The sequence below is a fragment of the Ambystoma mexicanum genome, chromosome 1p, assembly GCF_040938575.1.
Source record: "Ambystoma mexicanum isolate Mex_15411 chromosome 1p, UKY_AmexF1_1, whole genome shotgun sequence".
NCBI lineage: Eukaryota > Metazoa > Chordata > Amphibia > Caudata > Ambystomatidae > Ambystoma > Ambystoma mexicanum.
Genome location: NC_090921.1, coordinates 297,366,114 through 297,386,328, shown reverse-complemented (window position 1 = coordinate 297,386,328; position 20,215 = coordinate 297,366,114). Strand labels below are relative to the sequence as shown.

The 20,215-nt window shown below is 48.8% G+C and overlaps 1 protein-coding gene across 1 annotated transcript in view; it reads right to left on the bottom strand.

Moving 5' to 3' along the window:
* Positions 1–20,215, bottom strand: part of POLR2E (RNA polymerase II, I and III subunit E) — a 178,203-nt gene that overhangs the window by 27,206 nt on the left and 130,782 nt on the right. The window contains exon 7 of the mRNA XM_069647351.1: positions 9,352–9,424. Coding sequence (XP_069503452.1) covers positions 9,359–9,424 — 66 coding nt within the window. The 3' untranslated portion in view covers positions 9,352–9,358. The remainder of the gene's footprint in view (positions 1–9,351; positions 9,425–20,215) is intronic.

Here is a 20,215-nt window from a genome sequence, read left to right as displayed (position 1 = left end):
CAAAAAGCCAGAGAAGCTATCATCCAGACTAGAGAAACTGCCAAGGAGATTCATCTCCCTAATGCGGCTAAACTACAGTCCTACGAACTAGACAACTTTAATTTCCAACCCAGCTCAGACTGAAACCATCCTCTTGTGCCGAAAATCTAATCTCTCCTAAAATGATTGTGGAAAATAAAGAACTGTTTGCCCCAGTGCTGTCCAAGATAATGAATGCATCATTTCATGATGGCATGATTCCCCAAACCATAAAGAAGATGACCATTACACCACTGTTAAAAAAAAAAAAAACAGGTCTGGATCCTAAAGATCCCAGTAATAAGCGCCCAATCACTAACACTAATTTTGTCCTGAAAATCATGGACAAAATTGCCACAGAAGAATTGCAGACATGTGGAAGCCAATAACATCCTGCATGAGCAGCAGTCAGGCTTCCGTGCTGCTCACAGCACAGAAACTGCAATGTTAGATCTTCAAACGCGAATGCTCTCCATAGTGGACAAGGGCAAGACAGGGATACTAATGCTCTTAGACGCAAGGGCTGCTTTTGATCTTGTTGACCATATACTGCTACAAGTAGTACTGGAGAAAACAGCAGGATGCTCTAAGGCAGCCCTGGCATGGTTGGCACCCTTTCTTACAGACTGTGTAGCCAGAGTACACTGGTAAGATAAGTGCAGGGGTACCTCAGGGAGCTAGCATATCCCCTATTTTCAATCTTTTTATGAAATACATATGTTTACTCTTAGAATCCATCGGCGTACATTTTACAAACTACGCCGATGAGAGACAGCTCGTGCTTGAACTGGAGGGTGACTATCAATTATATAAGGAAAAGATCATGACAGTCTATAATCTGATAAAGACAAATAGATGGAAGACAACTGGATGTGTCTGAACAGCAAAAGAAAATAAGCTTATGCTTTTTGGCTCCGATCAATCAAGGGGCAAGCTCGGTAAAGAATTTGAAGAGTTCACGATCAAAGACACACGTATCAAGGTAGTCCCCCATGTAAAAACACTTGGGATGATGATGGAGTCCACTTTGGGATCGGAAGCTCAAACAAACTACCTCCACAGAAATAATGCCTATTATATTAGGCTCCTGAGAGCTATCCGCCCTCTCCTTAATGAGAACAATGCGGCCACAATAGCCAGGGCCATTATACTGGTGCGCCTTGACTATGGCAATTCACTTTTGCTGGAAGCATCAAACAAAATTCACCAACAAATGCCAGATAATGGACAATAACGCGGTTGGATTATAAAAGGGATCCATAGAAGCGACCATGTGACAGAGGCCAGAAGATCCCTCCATTGGCTCAGAGTTGAGGAGAGAATCCTCAACATCGGGCAAGCTACAGGTACCCCAGGCAATCAGAGCCTTGGGTGCCGGGAAATCTTTTCCGGTTCAGGCAGCTCGGCAGTGGAATAATCTTCCATTAGCAATGAGAGTAGAACCAAACTATATCATTTTCAGGACAAATCTGAAGACCCACCTCTCAAATAATTTCCCGTCTTCCCTTCTGCACATTTACAGCCTATTATGAATCTGTCTCTCTGCGCCCTGATGCCCGCGGGCTACTAGTGCATTACAAACAAACATACATAATGGTGCAGATCATTACAATTCATCACTGATCATCGTTGGACCCAAGAGTTCGAAGAAGAGCAGCCCACCAATCTCTGCAGTGGACCAGCAACTTCAAAAACTGAAAATCTGCTAAGTTCCAAGGCTCTGCTCGGAACGGTTACGGCTGCAGCAAGGTGCGTCTGTTCCATGAGAGAGCCAGACAGTCCACCGGTTGGCCCAGGGACGATTCGGAGAGCTCTGATGGCACGGATCTTCGAGCGGGCGGCAGGTCGATGCAGATGGTGGGCGCAGGGGACAATAAACAAACAAGGGTCTTCTTGAGCAGGGCTTCATTGGGCCTTCGCTTAAGTTGGTGCGTGCCAGCAGAAGGGGTCGTCATCTGCTCTTCTTTGTAGCTCAAACAATATGACGCTGAATGGCTGCAGGAGTCTTCATTTTATCCATGATTCAGGCTGGGAGCTTGCTATAGCCCACTAATGGTAAGGATCAGCACCATTTAAACTGACAGTGGCTATTTAATAGTGGATATCCACTGGCCACAACATTTGCCCAGCAACAGACATTCAGTACCCAGGAAGTTTACTGGAACCAGACAGTCCCAGCCCCCACATTCGGGGCGCTCACACAAACCGTCCCTGCGCCAGCAGCTTTCCCCAGGAATTGAGAAGCCATTGTGGAGGATCAGAAGGACGACGCAGATGCTGTAAAAACATTTTCACTGTATAGTTAAAGTAAATTAGTACCCGGCGAAAATGTGACAAACATTCTGATTGGCCCTCGCTGGGGCTTTACCTGACCAGGAATCCCTCGGCCGGGGTTCCTATCCTTTGTTCCCTGCGGGGGGCATGGCAGCCCCTCAGCCAATGAGGAGGCTTGAAATGGGGAAATCCCTGCTCCGAGCCTCCACACGTGTTTTCTTTCTTCCGCCCCCCCTTGCCTTGCCAACTATCCCCTCCCAACCCCACTTACCTTCTTTTTTCTCCTTTTTTCGGGGGCGTGCGCGCTGGAACCACTTCTGTCCCAAGTGCGTCCGCACCCAATGGCCACCATGGAAAGAGAAAACGGACTCCGTTTTCCCTTTCCCAGCTGTCATTTTTTTCGAAACAGAAAAATAGGTATTAGTACCCCGGTCTTGCACGGGCCTCTAACTATGGGTCCTGGGGCATTACCTGACTTGGTAATGCTCCCGCGGCTCAGTGTTTATTGCTTAAATAAGACCCATCATTACCTATGGGGTGTTCACTGGTTATTTTACTAAGGTGCTAGTCAATCAGTGTGAATGTCCACAAGTCCGTCCAAATCTAGCCAATCTGGCACTATCTCTAATATAACTAAGGGCCAGGAGAATGACTCCATTCTCCTGCTTGATGTGTTTCGTCACAGGCTTTTCTTGATTCCTTTGTTCCACTCAATAGACCATAAGCAAATAGTCTCCGATTATCCTCTGGATTAAGTTCTGCAGTTGTGGTATTTTTCTCTCCCCCTTTCTTAGAGATGGTCTTATTTCTGCTCAGGTTCCTGCTCTCCCTCTTGTAGGGCTCAAAACCCTCTTCTAACTGGCTCTCTGCTCAGGAATTTTCATTGCTCAACTTGCAATTATAATCCACCTCTTCCCCGGGTGCTGTTTCATGTATGAGGCTCATTTTCCCCTTACCTCATGGGTCTCTACTCCCAAAATGTATTTTTCAAGTATGCTCCTTTTCTTATTCTCGGGATATGGGTTGACCTTTCTGATCCCACAGGTCTGTACTCCCAAAGTGTCTCTTTATTGTATTCTCTTATCCTCGGATTGCGGGTGGACCTTTCCCCTTTCCCCAAGGTATCAAACTTCCAACTATCTCTCTCGCTCTCTGGTTTACGTTATTCTCCTAATTTTATTAACACAGTTCTGGTGTAATAAGATTCTAGGTCTGTTTCTCTACCACTCTGTGGTTTTCATGTTTCTCTTCACCTTATTAATACAGTTCTGTTTCCTTGGTTATTTTTCCTTCTTTTTACATTAGTACTGGGACGACATTCACTAAACGTATAATGAGCCCCTCTTGAGCTTCCGTTATTTCCGTTCCCTGTATTACCTTCTGTTTTCAGGGGGTAAAGCTGCTGGTACCTGTATGAGCTGGCCTCACTCGGGCTTTCTTCTAAGCTCTGCGGCTTACTTTCTGCAGTGTCTCTTTCCTCTGCATCATTCTCTTGCCTTCTGGTCAGCACTGGTGCAGTGACTCTGATTCTGAGTTTCTTGCTACTGCTGGTGGGGTCGGTGATGTTGTATGGGCGGGCTGCCCACCACGATTGCTTTGTGGTCAAGCCACCACCAAACTCTGTCCCAACATGCTCAGATTTCCTCGGCTCTCACACGGTGGTCCCCCAGCTGTTTTTGCTCTGCATCAGAGATGATCTGGTATAGGTGGGCTACACGTTCTACGACCGCTATGCCGCCTCCTGCTCTGCTACTTACAGGGAGGTTCCCCTGGTTCTCGCCCTCTCACTTTCTCTCTACATTCCGCCCTTTCTCCACGATTCTTTGGAATATCATCCCTTTTCAGTATCCTTGGCAAATTTGAGTGTGGGTGGAGTGTAGGGCCCTGTGGCAAGGGCGAGAGAGAGAGGACTGGCAGGGGTGCCGGGGACCAGTGAGACTGAGGTACAGCAGGCGGCCAGTCGGCATGCTGTAAGGAATAGGAGGGAGAGAGGGCACGAACAGAGAACTTGGCTAGCAGGGTAGAGGGAGAGAGAAGGAAGAGGAGAAGAGAAATATCTTGAGGAGTTTCTGGAATTTCAGGAAATCCTGCTCAAGACGTAGGGCAGCATGGAGGCAATCCCAGAGGGAGGCCACTGCTTAGGTTAAGGATCTCCCTCCAAATCTGTGCTTGGGGAACCGGCTCACTCGCAGAAGGTTAGAGGTAGAGGAGCGAAGGGCTCGTGAGGTACAGTATTCAGGTAGGCAGTGTTGCAGGTAGTTGCGTCCCAGGGCCCAGAAAGCCTTGTGAACAATGCAAAGGGTCTTGAATTTGATCCTTGCAGCCACGGGGAGCCAGTGGAGGGATTTCAGCACCAGAGATGTGGTCCCTGGGCTTGAGGCCAAGAATAAGTCTTGCGGTTCTGTTCTGGATGAGTTGCAGAGGGCGCAGGGCAGGAAAAGGGAGGTTAAGGAAGAGGCTGTTGCAATAGTCCAGCCTAGAGAGAACCAGGGCTCTGGGAACAGTGAGCCTCTGGGGGAAAGCGAGAAAGGGTAGAGTACCTCTGAGGAGGTGTAGCTAATACATTTTAGAGATGTCTGAAATGTGAGAGGAGAAGGAGAGAGTGGCATCAAAGATGACCCCAAGGTTTCTTGCTTCGCAGGTGGGTACGGGTGCAGGGCCAAGGGAGGCCCGCCAGAGTTAAAGTGGGAAATCTGGAGCAGGGGTCCCAATGCAAACTATCTCAGTCTTAGTGGCGTTGAGGCAGAGGTTGTTTGCAGTACACCATAAATGTAAAGCAGACAATCAGATATGAGCGAGGAGGAGGCGGCAGCTGAGGGTAGACTGAAAGATAGCTGCATGTCTTCCGTACAGCACTGGAAGTTAAGGTGAAGGTGGCAATCACCCGTGCCAGGGCAGCCATATAGACGTTGAAGAACAAGGGGGATAGGTTAGATCCCTGCAGAACGCCACAGGTTGAGGGAGTGATAGTCGAGTGAAAGGCTCAGAGTTGCACCTGGGATGGGCGGTCAGAGAGAAAGGGGGTTACCCACACCAGAGCCTGACCTGCGATTACCAGGATGTCACGGAGACATGCGATCAGGATGTTGTGGTTAACCGTGTAGTAAGGCAGAGGAAAGGTCAAGGAGAATGAGGATAAATGGGGTGTTGGTGCCATGATTTGAGAGCAGTGTTAGGCAAAGTTTGTATGCAGTACCCTCTGGGAACACTACACACAACGATGACTACAGGTGTAAGCAAACCAACCTTTGGTATAAGTCTGTACTACACAGTTTTGGTAGCATGTTGAGCAGCCAGGCTTATCTCAAGAAGGGAAATGTGAGCAGTAGTGGAGTTACACAAATATTCACAGTTACAGGTATTCAAATAGACTCTTGCATTCAAGGTTTCTTCTATAACAATTAATTTATCAGTTCAATTATAAAACACTCATTAGAAGGAGGCAATCATATAGTAACACACAAATATACTTCAATACTGTACACTCTTTAAAAAAGTAAGGCAAAGGTTATCAGAACATGAAAGACTACGATTATTCTTAGACAGTGTAAATACTTTGAGTTCACCAGAAGAATCAATTCAATTCAATAGACTAGGCCAAAGTCGATGGGCTAAAGTCTTGGGTAGGATAAAGCAGTTCTGGTAGTTAAACGGAAAGGTCTCTGCACAAGTTCTTAGAAGTAGTTTGTAAAAAGAAGAATCATATGTTGGGTAACAAGCTGATTAGGCCTGTGATTTGCAAACGTTTCAAGCACTTTCACAGTGAGAAGTAAGTTCTCACCATCTTGTTTTACAGTACGTTACAATGAAGAAAAAGATGTAGCTGATGACTTCTGTTCCTGGCAGTTCTTGCAGATCTCGCTGATCCTGAGCCTCAATCGTGGGGACAAGAGGGAGGACGTCGGGACACTCCTGCACTGCACTGGGACTGGTCAATGCTCGCAACTGGAAAACTTTTTCAGTGGCTGTTTTGTGTTTCGGCTACCGCACTGGTAACAACGATGGTCCTGGCTGTCAAGGTGGACGGTCCTTGCTTCTGAGGTCCTGCACTCAGCTGAGGAGGATAAGGTTCGGTCGGTCCGCCGTCGTGGGAGTCCGGAGGAGCTTCCAACTGCCTTTGGCCAGTTTACAAGTAACGCACACAATCTGGTGTCCCTCTCCCTGGCTCTACGGTTTCCTGCAGCACTGCGAGGAAATGCAACCAGCTTGAGATAGGTGTCCAGGTGGCTTACTTGGGAGTTGATTGGTCCTACCAACTCAAAGGATCATTAGCAGGGCTTCTCTGTCGATGCAAATTTGGCGATTCGGTCTTGCAGCAGGTCTTCGCAGGGCAAACCAAAGTTCCAGGAGTTGCAGCAGCCTTCCTCTTAAAGCTCTTCTTCGGTTCCTTCGTTCCAGTGGTCGACTCTGCCTTCCAAGCCAAGAGACTCGCCTTTTATTCAGTTCTCTCCCATTCATTCCAGCCTAGCTGCCACTCGCCCAAAAGGGTGGCTGTCCTTACCGGACAGTCAGCCAGCAATCATCACAGAGTGCATTTGGGTCTCCTAGGAGACTAATCACATTGAGCACCTCCGACACTTCCTGCCTACCCAAGACACTATGGAGCCAGAGGCGGTCTTCACTCCTGAAGCCCGCTAAAGGCGAATGAACAAAGAGACCAAACCTGGTTTGGCGCACAGAGAAACTCTAAAACGACCTCTCCACAAAGAAATGGTGAAAAAAGAAGACCGGGACCTGATTTTAGCAACGATAGCTGAGCATCATCTTGAAAAACATGGCTCCCGCGATTTAAGGTTACCGGAGCTACGAATAGTTAGCAGTCGGGAAAAATCATGGTAGTTCCTTGTAAAACCACTCCCACCAGCCATTCTGAAGGTGCTGTGTGACACAATTGTAAAAGCTGATGCCTATGGAGTTGGTTAGACTCCATAACCAAACAAAACACAGAAAACACTTTGATTTGAAAAGTTCAAAGTCCCAAAGTTTAGCAAAAGAGCTGAAGGGCTCTACGGTGGGAGGAATTGACACATTTATGAGAATTCTCCCTAACAAGCAGGTCTTCACGGATGTTCATAAGAGTAGTTTCCATGCCTATGGATGCTCCATAAACCATATTGATGGTCATGGAAGCAACCAATAGATTCAGTGTGGAGAGTCAGCTGAGAGATAGCCAGTTTATCCAGGAGTTGAATATGTATGCAAATGAAAGTCAGTGTTCAAATATAAAGAATAAATGTGGCTGAGTCAGCTCTCCTCCCCACGTTGAACATCACAGAGTAAGGTGGTCCCTGTAGGCACGATGACACACTCTGGCTCAGGCTCTTAACACAAAGGCAGTTCAAGACATGGATCGCGGCCAACCTGGCATTCAAGGTTAATGTATTACTTTCCAATTTCCAAAATATAGTTCATCAAAAAAAGTTCATGTTGGTCTCCCTCAGTCAGGTTCAGACCTCTCATATCAAAACAAAAACTCTTGCAGGGGTTCACTTCCCCAAGCTTAATTTACCTCCTTTTAGGAGTTCCCTTCCCCTAACTTATTACACCTTTGGACTCCCTCAGTTGGGCTCGGACAGTTTCCTGATGTCGAAGACTTTCGAATGTCTGTTTTTTCTTTTTTACAGATCTCCACAGGGCCACTTCGACTTTCCAGATTTCAACTCTCACTTCTATGTTATTTGCCCCAGTGCTTTCTGGTCTGGGTAGTTCACTGTATTATGCAAAGTTAAACGTTCACCTTTTACTCTCGCCTTTTCCTCAGTCAATTTCAATCACCTCGTTTTTACAGTTCATTCACTCTATCGCTACAAACATTTCACCTTTCACAGAGACTTTCTAGTGGGCTACTTTCTTTCGCTGGACAACTCCATTAAATAGTATTGCTGACTTTAAAACTATCGTTACTTGTAGGTTCATTTGCAGGTCTGCCTTTCTTCGCGTCTCATTCATCATCCATGCAGCCTTCAATTGTGCGATATGTTTCCACTTCAATCTTTCTTAGCGCACACCAGTCTCTCACGTCGCTTGCCAACTCTCAGGCTGTGTACGTTTCTTTCTTGTCTTTAGTTTACGAGTTAAGTTTACTACCAAAGGCATGGCCTTGCCTCCTGTCATTCACCTGGGAAGGTGGGGGTCACTGGCGCCCTTGAAACACAATGCAACCTTCTTGTTTGGTATACGGCATTCTTAACGTGTCTTCAGCAGCATTTCGGAGGAAACAACCGACTGCAGGGAACTCGTAGGGTTCTCCACCCATGGCTCTCGTCATTTGCTCTGCTCCAGTAGGTTTGCCTTCACCCTGGAAGTTCTGCTCTTACTAGTGTTCCACCTTGCTCAGAGTATACCTCTATGTGCCGCCTTTTATCCGTGTGAGGGGAGCCAATTGGTATCAGATATATGCACGTAGAGTTAAGGGCCTGATTTTGCCTGACCCAGTTAGCGGGACATGCCCAATGCAATGTGTAAGAGTTAGCATTATTACTCTCAGTCACCCTCTCCCTCAGCCCAGTGTTTGTGGGGAGGGGTTGGGCGTTGGGACATTGGAGAATCCCATTAAATAGGAGGGTTCATGGTTACGGCAAAGGGAGGAATACCACGCCTCGCCATCGGCTGCCTCACCCTCACTCCCAGAAGAGCCCTCACCCAGTAGATCCCACCGCACTGGTCCACCACCAGGGTCTGGAACCAAAGACGATGGCTGTGCCCCGGCCACATGAAAGAGAGATCCCCGGAATCTAGCAGGTGAGACACCCTTTGGATTCTTACATTATGTGAACTATGTATTCAATTGTTGGATTTCTAAAGTATGAATTTAACTGGGTAATTGAACATAGGAAATGTACAAAAGGGTGACAACAATTAAGGATGCGTAGAGCATTCAGAATAAAAACAAGATAGTTCTAAATGGAAAAAATTGAAGCTACAAGTGAGTTCTTAGGAACGAACAAGAAATAGAGCCACATTATACCCAAGATGGAGGTTTTAAGAAAAGCACCATAGGCGCAGATCACTACAGCTTTAAAAACAAAAAACACGCCAGTCACAATACCATTTACTTACCAGCCACTCATTGTACCAGGCGATAGGTGATATACCTTCCTGCTGTCTCACTAGGCCGGATAATCTTCACGACCTAAGGCAGAAAAGAAATTACATCTTCAGAGTAGCACCTTTCATATTCAGAGGAAAGCCAAAGTGATACAAGACTGGTAGACCTGAAGAGCATATCTAAAACAATCTGTTTCAAATAAGCCTCAAAAAGAACTAAAGCGAGTAAATTGTCTGAGTGGGTGCATAACAAGAATCTCCCATTTAAATCCATCATTAATGTAAAAATTGTAAGAAATGCTATAGCATTCTATACACTGATAATAGGTTCTATATTAACATTGCGATTCAGTAACCTAATATGCCAATGGAAAACATGGTTAGGAAAAGTCATTCAAACTACTTGAAGTCCAATTTCTCAACATTCAGAAGGGGTTCCCATTCCCCTTGTGATGCAATGCATTTTACACACCCCTGTCATGCACAATAAGACCTTCAAAACAGTTCTTTACCCCACCCACTTTAAAATTCACCCATCCCCTTGAACACTGTCTAGTGTACAAATGCCTGCCATGCAGCAAGAAAGGTTGTGAAGTGCAGGAAGGGTGTGTAAATATGGTAAATTACATAGGTATGGGGTGCACTCTGTCGACACTTTAGTTGAGATTTGTTGCCAATGACATGCATTACTCACAGTAATTGCATTTCCGATGATTGTATCTCCTTAGATTCACATGCTGTGCATATAGTCCGATATCCAGTGGTAAAGAAAAAGTTACTGCTTACCTGGTAACGTTCTTTCGATGGGATGTTCCTGCGACGTATTCCTTATCTTGATAGATTATCTCCAGCTTGCTGGCCTCAGAAATTTTTTTCAGTAGAGGGCGCTGCGCGTCGACGTCCCTCGAGCCGATGTCCCTCGATAGCCTCTGTATCGGCGCCGAGGTCATCATGCGTATAAATAGACTCTAGCAGCGTCCGTTGCTCAGTTCCGTTTTGCCGTTAACAGTTGCTTTACATGAATTGGTTATTGACCCTGAAGGAGCGTAAGCTGTAACTACAAGGGAAGTTTTACTGAGGGGATGGATGGAAGGGGCGATAAGGAATACGTCGGAGGAACATCCCATCGAAAGAACATTACCAGGTAAGAAGTAACTTATTCTTCGAATGGTTTGTGTCCTCCGACGTATTCCTTATCTTGATAGACTCCCATAGCAGTGGTGTGTAACTGGAGGTGGGAGTAAAATTGCCAGGTTTCCCTTCAAGAATGAACAGAGTGCAACATAGCTTTGCCAAATCTAGTCTCTTGGCTACAGGAGGAATCCAGGTTGTAAAATCTTGTGAAGGTATGTGCAGACGAGCATGTGGCAGCCACACATGTCTCGAATCGGTACCCCACTTGGAGGGCCGAAGAGGCTGCGATACCCCTGGTTGAATGAGCCCTAAGATTTTGAGGAGGCTCTTTCCCTGCCAGTTTGTAACATTCCAGAATGGCCAAAATAATCCATGTGGAAATGGTCTGTTTTGTTATCTGTAATCCCAATTTGTGCCCTGAGTAACCTACGAACAGTTGGTCTGCTTGCCTAGCAAGTCTGCTGATGTAAAAGCTCAAAGCCTGCTTTGGGTCCAGCCTATGTAGCCTTTCTTCCTCTTTCCCCGGATGGGGAGGGGGATAGAATGAAGGTAAGGTAATATTCTGAGTGATGTGGAATTCAGAAACCACCTTTGGGAGGAAATTAGGCTTCACTTGTAGGACAACTTTGTCTTTATGAAAAATTGTATGAGGGGGTTTACAAGATAGAGCTTGTAATTCGCTCACCCTCCTAGCAGATGTCAATGCCACTAATAAGACAGTTTTAAGGGTGAGAAACCTTAGCGAACAAGAGTGAAGTGGTTCAAAAGGAGTACCCACCAGGAAATTTAAGACTACATTTTAGTCCCATAAGGGAACCTGGAATGGTCTTGGAGGATAGACATTGGTTAATCCCTTCAGGAATCGTATTACTAAGGGTAACTTGAAATACGATGGTTCCTCTGCAGTGCGCTTGAAGATCGACAGCGCTGCGAGACAGCCCTTGATAGTGCCAACCTGAAGGCCCGAATTTGCCAAATAGAGTAGAAAAGACAACACCGTTGGTGTACCACATGAAAAGGGGTCGATATTCTTTTTCTACACCAGCTGCAAAATTTGTTCCAACGGCAGCGGTATAAAGTCTTTGTTGCTGGCCTTCTTGCCGACAGCAACACCTCCATGACGTCATCTGGGAGGTCACAATCCTTGTATCTCAACCTTTCAGATACCAAGCGTGAAGGTTGAGGGTTCTGATGTTTGGATGGAGAACCTGACCTACCTTCTGCGAGAGAAGATACTCCTTGAGTGGAAGATGAATTTGAGGGCAGATGGACATGTCCAGAAGGTCCGGGTACCACGTCCTCGCCCAGTCTGGGGCAATTAGGATCATGGCTTTCCGGAACCGTCTCAACCTCCTGATCATTTGAGGAATGACAGGGACTGGAGCAAATGCATACAGAAGTGGAAACTCCCAGTCCACCACGAACGCGTCCCCTAGAGCTCCTCTCGGGGGAAATTCCCTTGAACAAAACTGATCGCACTTCCTGTTGATGCTGGTGGCGAACAGATCCACTTGAGGGGTCTCCCAAAGGGTGAAGATCTGTTGAAGGACTTCCTGAGCTAGTTCCCACTCGTGGGAGACTGTACTCTGCCTGCTCAGAGCATCCGCCATCGAGTTTTTCTCTCCGGCTAAGTGAACTGCCGATAGAGAGATTCCTTCTTGGATTGCCCAAACCCAGAGCTGCATCGCCTCTCTGCACAGAGGCAGTGATCCTACGCCTCCTCTTTTGTTGAGGTAGTGCATGGCCACTGTGTTGTCCGTCATTATCAGGACATTTTCCCCCTGTACAGATGGCAGAAAAGCCTTCAGCGCTAGTCTGATTGCTCTCAGCTCTAACAGGTTGATATGTAGTCTGGACTCCGATGGAGACCAACGACCGCTGATGGTCAAGTCGGTGGCATGGGCTCCCCACCCTGTGAGTGAGGCATCTGTGACTACTGTCATCTCCGGCCATGGTTGCCAAAACAGTTCTCCTTTCAAAATGTTCTCCCGATAGGCCCACCACTGAAGGTCTCGAGCCACCTTGTCCGGAACCTGAAGGAGATCTGTCACTCTACCTGAGAATTGCGACCACTGAGTTCTTAGTGCCCACTGAAGAGATATTCTCAGGCGAGCCTCTGGCACAAGGAAGATGCAGGATGCTATGAGGCCTAGCAACCTCAAAAAGTCAAAGGCTGGGAGACGTTGGGCATTTTGAAACTTGGTGACCATCTGCAGAATATCTTGAGCCCTCACCTCTGGTGGCGAGGCTTTTCCCAGAAAAGTGTCCAGGACTGCTCCAATGAACTGGATTCTCTGTGATGGTATCATCTGTGACTTCTTTAAATTGAGGGAGAAGCCCAGTTTGTGAAGGAAGTGGCAGACAAAATATAGCTGGATCTGAGCTTGTTCTGGAGATACAGCTCTGATCAGCCAATCGTCCAGGTAGAGGAAGACGTTAATCCCTTCCCTCCTTAGACTTGCAGCCACTACCGACATTAGCTTGGTGAAGACCCTCGGGGCGGAGGTCAGCCCAAAATGGCAGAACTCAAAATTGATAATGAGATCTGCCAATTGCGAACTTTCCTGCGTTTGAGATGGATTGGCACATGGAAATAAGCATCCTGAAGGTCCAGAGATACCAGCCAGTCCTGGAGCTGGAGGGCCTGAAGGATCTGAGAGAGTTTTACCATCTTGAACTTGTCCTTTCTGAGGAACTTGTTCAATTCTCGTAAGTCCAAGATAGGTCTCAGTCCTCCGTCCTTCTTCAGTATTAGGAAGTAGGGGGGGATGGTTTGAAGTACCAGCCCTTGTTCCTCTCCGCTACAGGTACCGGTTCTATGGCACCTTTCTCCAGCAGGTCTACAATTTCCTGCAAGAGGAGCGGATCTGGAACTTTCCGAGAGATGTTCCCTGGTGGATGACTGAGGAATGCGTAGAAAAGGCAGGCAGTAACCTTGAGCAACTGTCTCCAATGCCCAAGCATCTGACGTAATAGCCTGCCATTCCATCAGATGTTGAGTTAGCCTGCCCCCTACTGTTGTCTTGTAAGGAGAGTCCTCAGAGTGATTTAGAGGCGGCTGATGCAGATGCCGAGGGTAAAGAGGCACCTGCTGCTGCGGCTTTTGTATTTTCACCCCGTCCACCTCGGGTGAATCTTTTTTGACCTCTTTGAATCGACTGTCCTCTGCCTTTTCCGAATGCGGAATAAAATCGAAAGGACTTACCTCTATAAGAGGTTGCTGAGCGGCGATATGGTGTTTGACGGATTGCAGCTCCCAGGGATTTTGCTGCTGATTTGGGTGTCTAACTTTTCTAGGCTGTCATCCGCTTTCTTACCAAACAAAGAAGAGCCATCAAAGGGCATATTTAAAAGTCTGGCTTGTACATCTGAAGCAAACCCAGACTTTCGCAACCACGCAAATCTGAGGGTTGTAGTACTTGCCGCCATGGCCCTACTGATACTGTCAGCAGAATCAATGTCAGTTTGAAGGGATTCGCACATTGCGTCTTTACCATCCTTAATGATATTTAGAAACACTTCCCTTTCTTCTCCCTCTGGGAGGCAGTCAGCCGCTGATGCACACTGCCAAAGTGTATGGCTGAACCTTGCGAGGGTACAAGTAGCGTTAATAGATTTCAACGCCATGCCACATGCAGAAAAGACTTTCTTAGCCATAGAGTCGTATCTTTTGTCATCCCTATCCAGTGGAACAGTAGGGTATGCATATCTACTGCCTGATGCAGTTTCTGCTTGAACAACCAGACTCTCTGGAGTATGATGTTTAGACAAAAATTCAGGGTCAGTAGCAGATACCCTATATTTGGCTGATAACTTCTTGTTAACTGCTGGGATAACCTCAGGAGTTTCCCAGTTAGCCAATATTTTTCTTTGCAATGCAGCGTGAAATGGAACCACAGGATCCTCCTGTGGGCCTTTGACTAGAATCTCTGTAAGGTCATCCTGTTGGAACGCAGGTGAAGGTGTAGACCAACCCATGAATTCTATAATCCTTGCCATTAAAATTCTGTGAGGGGTCTCGGCGTGTTCCCCTGGGTCTGGTTTGGCAAATTCTATTTCCGGGGAAGTATCTAACCCACTTGCCTCGTGTAAGGATTCTCGAAGATACTTTAACCTATTTTCCTCACAGGTAAATTTCTCTGGTTCAGGTGTTGCAGATCTCTGCAACCCAAAGGGTCTTTTCTTGATCCCAATCCTCACCTTCATAAATTGAAGACAAAGGTCTGAAATGATCAGACCTTGGAAATGGCTTAAATCCCATTTCCAGAGCAGAAGGGGCTAAATTTGTCATAATTGGTTGAGAAAACGTCGACGTCGTTGAAACGGACGTTAAAGGCTTCGAAAACGCTGAAAAAGGCGTCGAGAAGATCGTAAGAGGCCTCGAAGAGCTCGAGAGGATCGGAATCCTACTCGAGGTTGTCAATGACATTCTCAAAGTCGTGTACGAAGCCCTGGGTATGACCACTGGCTGTGAGGTAGTGATGCCCGTGGGTTTGTTCTTTTTCGGCGTTGACGAAGATGGCGTCGATTCGATCGACCTATGCATCGATGAGCCCTTTGATAATGGTGTTGATGACGCAGATTTATGCGTCGAAGGGACTTTGCTCGAGGGTTTGTGACGCTCTTGAGTAGTTTCTTTTGCCGGGTGCAACGACTCGCGGCTTTTTGATTTTTCAGGTCTTTCACCCAGGGTATCACCCCTCAGCTGTCTTCGAGGGGGTCGAGGCCGCTTTCTCGAAGATGCTAAGCATCCTTTTACGGAATTCCTCCCACTCAGCCTGAGAGCCATGTTTTGTGGGGCAGGTGACTCTTTCCGGAGAAACAGAAGACGAGGAAGGGGATCGTCGACGTCTCTTACTTGAATGCTTGGATCTCGAAGAGTGGTGGGAACTGCTTCGAGACCTAGAACGAGAATGTTTCCTGTGTCGGCGAGGAGACTAATGTCTCGACTCTGCCGATGAAACTTTCGAAGGAGTTTTAACTGTCTTACCTCTCTCAAGCTTACCCCTTATGCTCCTTCAAGGCTTTCGCCGTCATGGACATGCAGTCCTTGCACTCTGAGCATTGGTGCGCCGATCCCAGGCACCACAAACAGATCCTGTGAGGATCTGTCAACGACATTTTCTTTCCACAGTCTCGACATTTTTTGAAGCCGGACCGTGGAGTCGTCGGTTCAGATGAGGAAGCCATCGAGTAAGAGTTGGTATTCTCGGGGAATAATGAATAATATATATCTGACTAACGAACTGAGCAACGCGATTCAGAGGCACACGAAGCACGGAAAAAGGGAACTTAGCAACAGGCGCTGCACGAGTCTATTTACACGCATGATGACGTTGGCGCCGATACAGAGGCTGTCGAGGGACATCGGATCGAGGGACGTCGACGCGGAGCACCCTCTACTGAATTTTTTTTCCCCCCCCGAGGCCAGCAAGCTGGAGATCTATCAAGATAAGGAATACGTCAGAGGACACAATCCCTTCAAATTATAAGTTACTCAACGTAGTGACCAACATACTCTTAGTCCATAGTCCCCTTTACTCCATACTGTATCGGCGTCTCTTCCAAGGGACGGGAGACAACCTTTTTCACTAGAAAAAACCTTCCCCTTTAAATTTAGAGGCGCACAGGGGTGCAGCCCAGGGAGCATGTGCTGCCCTGACTCCGCCCTCCGGCTCCACACCTAAGTCCCCATCGACGCGTCGACAATAGATTTAACATTGCCTAATGACAGAAGTATTATTAGGGGGGAGGTTGGTGGGACGTATGGAGGAAAGGGGACAATGGACTAAGAGCACGTTAGTCACTACGGTGAGCAACTTATAATTACTCTTATGTGCCGTTCACTTTCTTCCATACTGTATGGGCGATTACAACTGAATGTAGCCCCAAGGTGGAGAGAAGACCCTCCTTAAGCAAATAGGTTCCTGAGAACCGTCTGTCCGAAGGCCGCATCAGATCTAGAGCTGGCATGCAAACAGTAATGCTTACAGAAAGCCGAGGGAGAGGCACAAGTGGCGGCCCTGCTTATGAATTGCCAAGGTACATGGCGCTTGAATGCGATGGCCGTTGCCTTGGCCCTGACTGCGTGGGCATGCATGTTGGCTGGAAGTGGCTTGTGCTGGCCTTCGTATGCTTCTTTGATGGCAAAGACCATCCAGCGGGATATGGAAGCCCTAGAGACCTGATAGCCTGGTCTTGAGCCTTCGATTGTGACAAACAGGGCGTCTGACTTGCGGAAGCCCTTTGTCCTGTCCAAGTAGATTTTTAGGGCACGCCTGACATTCAGGCAGTGCAGCACTCTCTGTGCTTCGTCCTTGGGATCAGGAAAAAACATAGGAAGGACCGAGAAGGAGAGCATGTCGTCCAAAGTGCATGCCAAGGGGTCGATACCTTTGGAGTTTGCCCAGTGGCAGAATCTGGTCCATTTGCTCTTGTACTGGGCCCTGGTGGCTTTGCTCCTGGTGGCCTATATCTCCAGGTTGGTTTGTGAGAGGCTAAGGTGCCGAAGCGTTTTCTGCTCAGGTACCATGCTGTGAGTGCAAGTTTCCCTGGGGCAGGGTGGATAACTCTGCCCCCTTGCTGAGCCAGAAGACGTGCTGGGCCCGTCGGAAGGTAAATTATGGGCACCTCTGAGAGGCTAAGAAGCTCAGAAAACCATGGCCTAGGTGGGCACCATGGAGCTATCAGAATAATGCAAAGTCAGAGAGACTCCTTGATTTTGCAAATTACCCTGTGGATCAGGGGAGTGGGCGGAAAGGCGTAGGCTTTCATGCCTGTCCACTGGAGATGAAATGCGTCGCCCAGAAAGCCAGGGGCTTGACCTTGTCAGGATGCGAACTGGGGACATTTCTTGTTGTGCCAGGTGGCAAAGAGATCCACGTGGGGGAGACCCCACCTGCTGAAGATCTCCTGAAGAACGAGGTTGTTCAGCTGCCACTCGTAATTGTTCGCTCCCAGGCTGCTGAGCCTGTCCGCTTCCAGGTTGGATTCCCCCAGGAGATGGACTGCTGTGAGGTAAATGTCGTTTTCTAGGGCCCTCTCCCACATGCTGATCGCCAGACTGCACAGAGGAGGGGATCTGGTGCCTCCCTGCTTGTTGACTTAGTACATGCTGGTCGAGTTGACTGTCTGGATGAGGACAACCTTGCCCCAGAGAAGCGGTAGGAATGCTCTGAGCCCTAGCCAGATGGCGTTCAGCTCCAACTAATTGATGTGGCATTCCTGCTCCTGTCGAGTCCAGGTGCTGTGGACTGAGAGGCCGTCCAGGGTGGCTCCCCAGCCCTCGAGCGAGGAGTCTGTGGTGATGGTGGCCTGCAGAGAGGGCGGCCGAAAGGGCTTGCCCATCCGTAGGTTGCCGTCCCTGGAACACCATGATAGGTCCGGGTGGAGAGATGGAGGGACGTTGATCATCTCGGATTGAGAGCCCCTCTCCTGGTTCCATGAGGCTGCGAAGTGCAGCTGAATCCTCCTCATCCTTAGTCTGGTGTGCGGAACGGCTAATAGGACCGCTGCAAGTAGGCCCAGGAGATGTTGGTATCACCATGCAGAGGTCACCTCTCTGCTGAGGAAGTGGGCAGTGGCCCTCTTGATGGCCGAGATTTTGTCCTACGGGAAGACCTTCTCTGAGCATGTGTCCCAGATGAGGCCCAGGAAGGTCAGAGTCTACGTGGGCTGCACCTGCGACTTTGAGATTGAGCGAGAAGCCCAGATTGTGTAGTGCGTTCATAAGGGCATGGGAAGAGTAGTGAACTGCTTCCGGAGATGTAGCCCTGACGAGCCAGTCGTCAAGGTATGGGTAGATGTGGAGACCCTGCGCTCTGAGGAGGTCCGCCGCGGCATTCATGAGTCTGGTACGACCCTGGTGGCCTGAGTTGAGGCCAAAAGGAAGGACCTTGTATTGAAAATGGTAGCCCATGATGCTGAACCGTAGGAAGGAACAATGGGGCTGCCATATCGGGACTCAAAGGTACGCGTCCTTCAGGTCCAAGGAGCACATCCAGTCTCCCTTGTCCAATGTCTCTGCTATAAAAGCTGGCTTAACCAACTTGAATTTTTGCAGGGGTAGGTTGAGGGTGGGAAGGTCCAGCACAACTCTCAGGCCCGCCTGGTTCTTCTTCTGAATGGTGAAAATCCTGGAGTAAAAGCCAAAGCCTCGCTGAGAGGCTGGGACTTCCTCCACTGCCTGACTCTCTACCCGCGACCGGCTGTCCGCCAAAAGAGTTGCTGTCCCAACCTGTGGAAGGGAGGAGGGAGGAGAGGCTGGGCTAGGAAGGCGGTACCCTGTGGATACTACTGAGAGGATCCAGGGGTCCACGAAATTCTGGTGCAGGAAATGTGCATGGATAGCAAGCCTGCCCCCCACCGGAGACACATGGACCCGAAGGGGTGTGTCATGCTTTCTTTCACTCAGAAGCTGTCACTGAGGAGGAGGACTGATAAATGCCCTTACACCCCCCCGCCGCCCCTTTTTGTTGTTTGCGCCAGCACAGAGACGAGTTGTCCGGCTGCCCGGATCTGCGTCCTGGAAGCCCCGGAACCCTCCATATGTACAACTCCTTTCCAAGCACTGCTGCGATTGGGTGTACGATTTGGGCATGGTCTTTGTAAGGATGGATAAAGACTTTGCCGTTTGAGAGCTGTTTTTCTTTTTGTCCAGCTCCTCGACCGTAGGGGAGTGGAAGAGGTTCCCCCCAAACCCCATCCCTTAGAACGGTAGATCTAGAATGCGCTCCTGGACATCCAGGTTGAATTTTGTTGCCCGGAGCCAGGCAGTTCTTCTCATGTCCGTGGTGGCAATACAGATGGAACGGCCGGAGGTATCGATATGAGCCACTGTGGATTCCATGAGGTCATGCGCCACCAGCTTGGCTTCATCTAGCCCCGCCTTAAAGCGTGATTGGCTCTGGGTGGGGAGTTCAGGGAGGACGTCCGCAATTCCCTGCCATAATCTCTTGCTGACGGCAGCCAGCATGGCATCGGCGTTGGTCTGACAGATGTAAAGAGACGATGGAAGAGAGTTTCTTGCCATATGCCTCCAACATCATCTCCTCCTTGCCTAGCAGCGCCGCAGAGGAAGAGGCCGAGGACGACTGAGGCTTGGAGTATAGGGATGCTGCAGCGATCACCGAAGAGTGTGGCTGAGGATGGCCGAAAGCAAGAGTGTATCCCCCTCCACCTGCCTGTACTTGGCATCCAGGCGTCTATTGACCGGCTGGGCCGAGTGAGGTTTGAGCCAGCCCTTTTTGCCCAGGGAGACTACATCAGTCTGTATAGGAATCGCCGAGTTGGCAGAGGGGCGTTGCGTGAGGATTTCAGCCAGAACCCCCCCCCCCTTGCCGGCTGCTCGACCTCGGGTTGCGGTAGGCCCAGGTACTCCGCCAGCCCAGAGAAACGTTAGTGGAAGGCCCTGGCTGAGAATGGCGTGTCCGGATCCTGATCCTCGTCCGTATCCTGCGGATCTGTTGGAGCCGATGCATGCCCCGTGCATATGGACGCCAAGGAAAGCTACCCTGCGCAACTTAGGGGTAGACTGTAGGCCACGTACCTAGTTGAGGCCAGTCCCACCTCGACACTAATTCCTGGAATGGCTTCGGACGGGTGCCTCATTCTGGTGTGGCGGCCATTTTGTCAAGCTGCCTGCCATCTGCCTGTGACATGGTGCTCAGCCCGCTGGGCCCGGCCTTGTCCAAGACTCTTGCGTGTGGATCACAAGGCCAACCCTGCTACTCAGGCCTAGGCC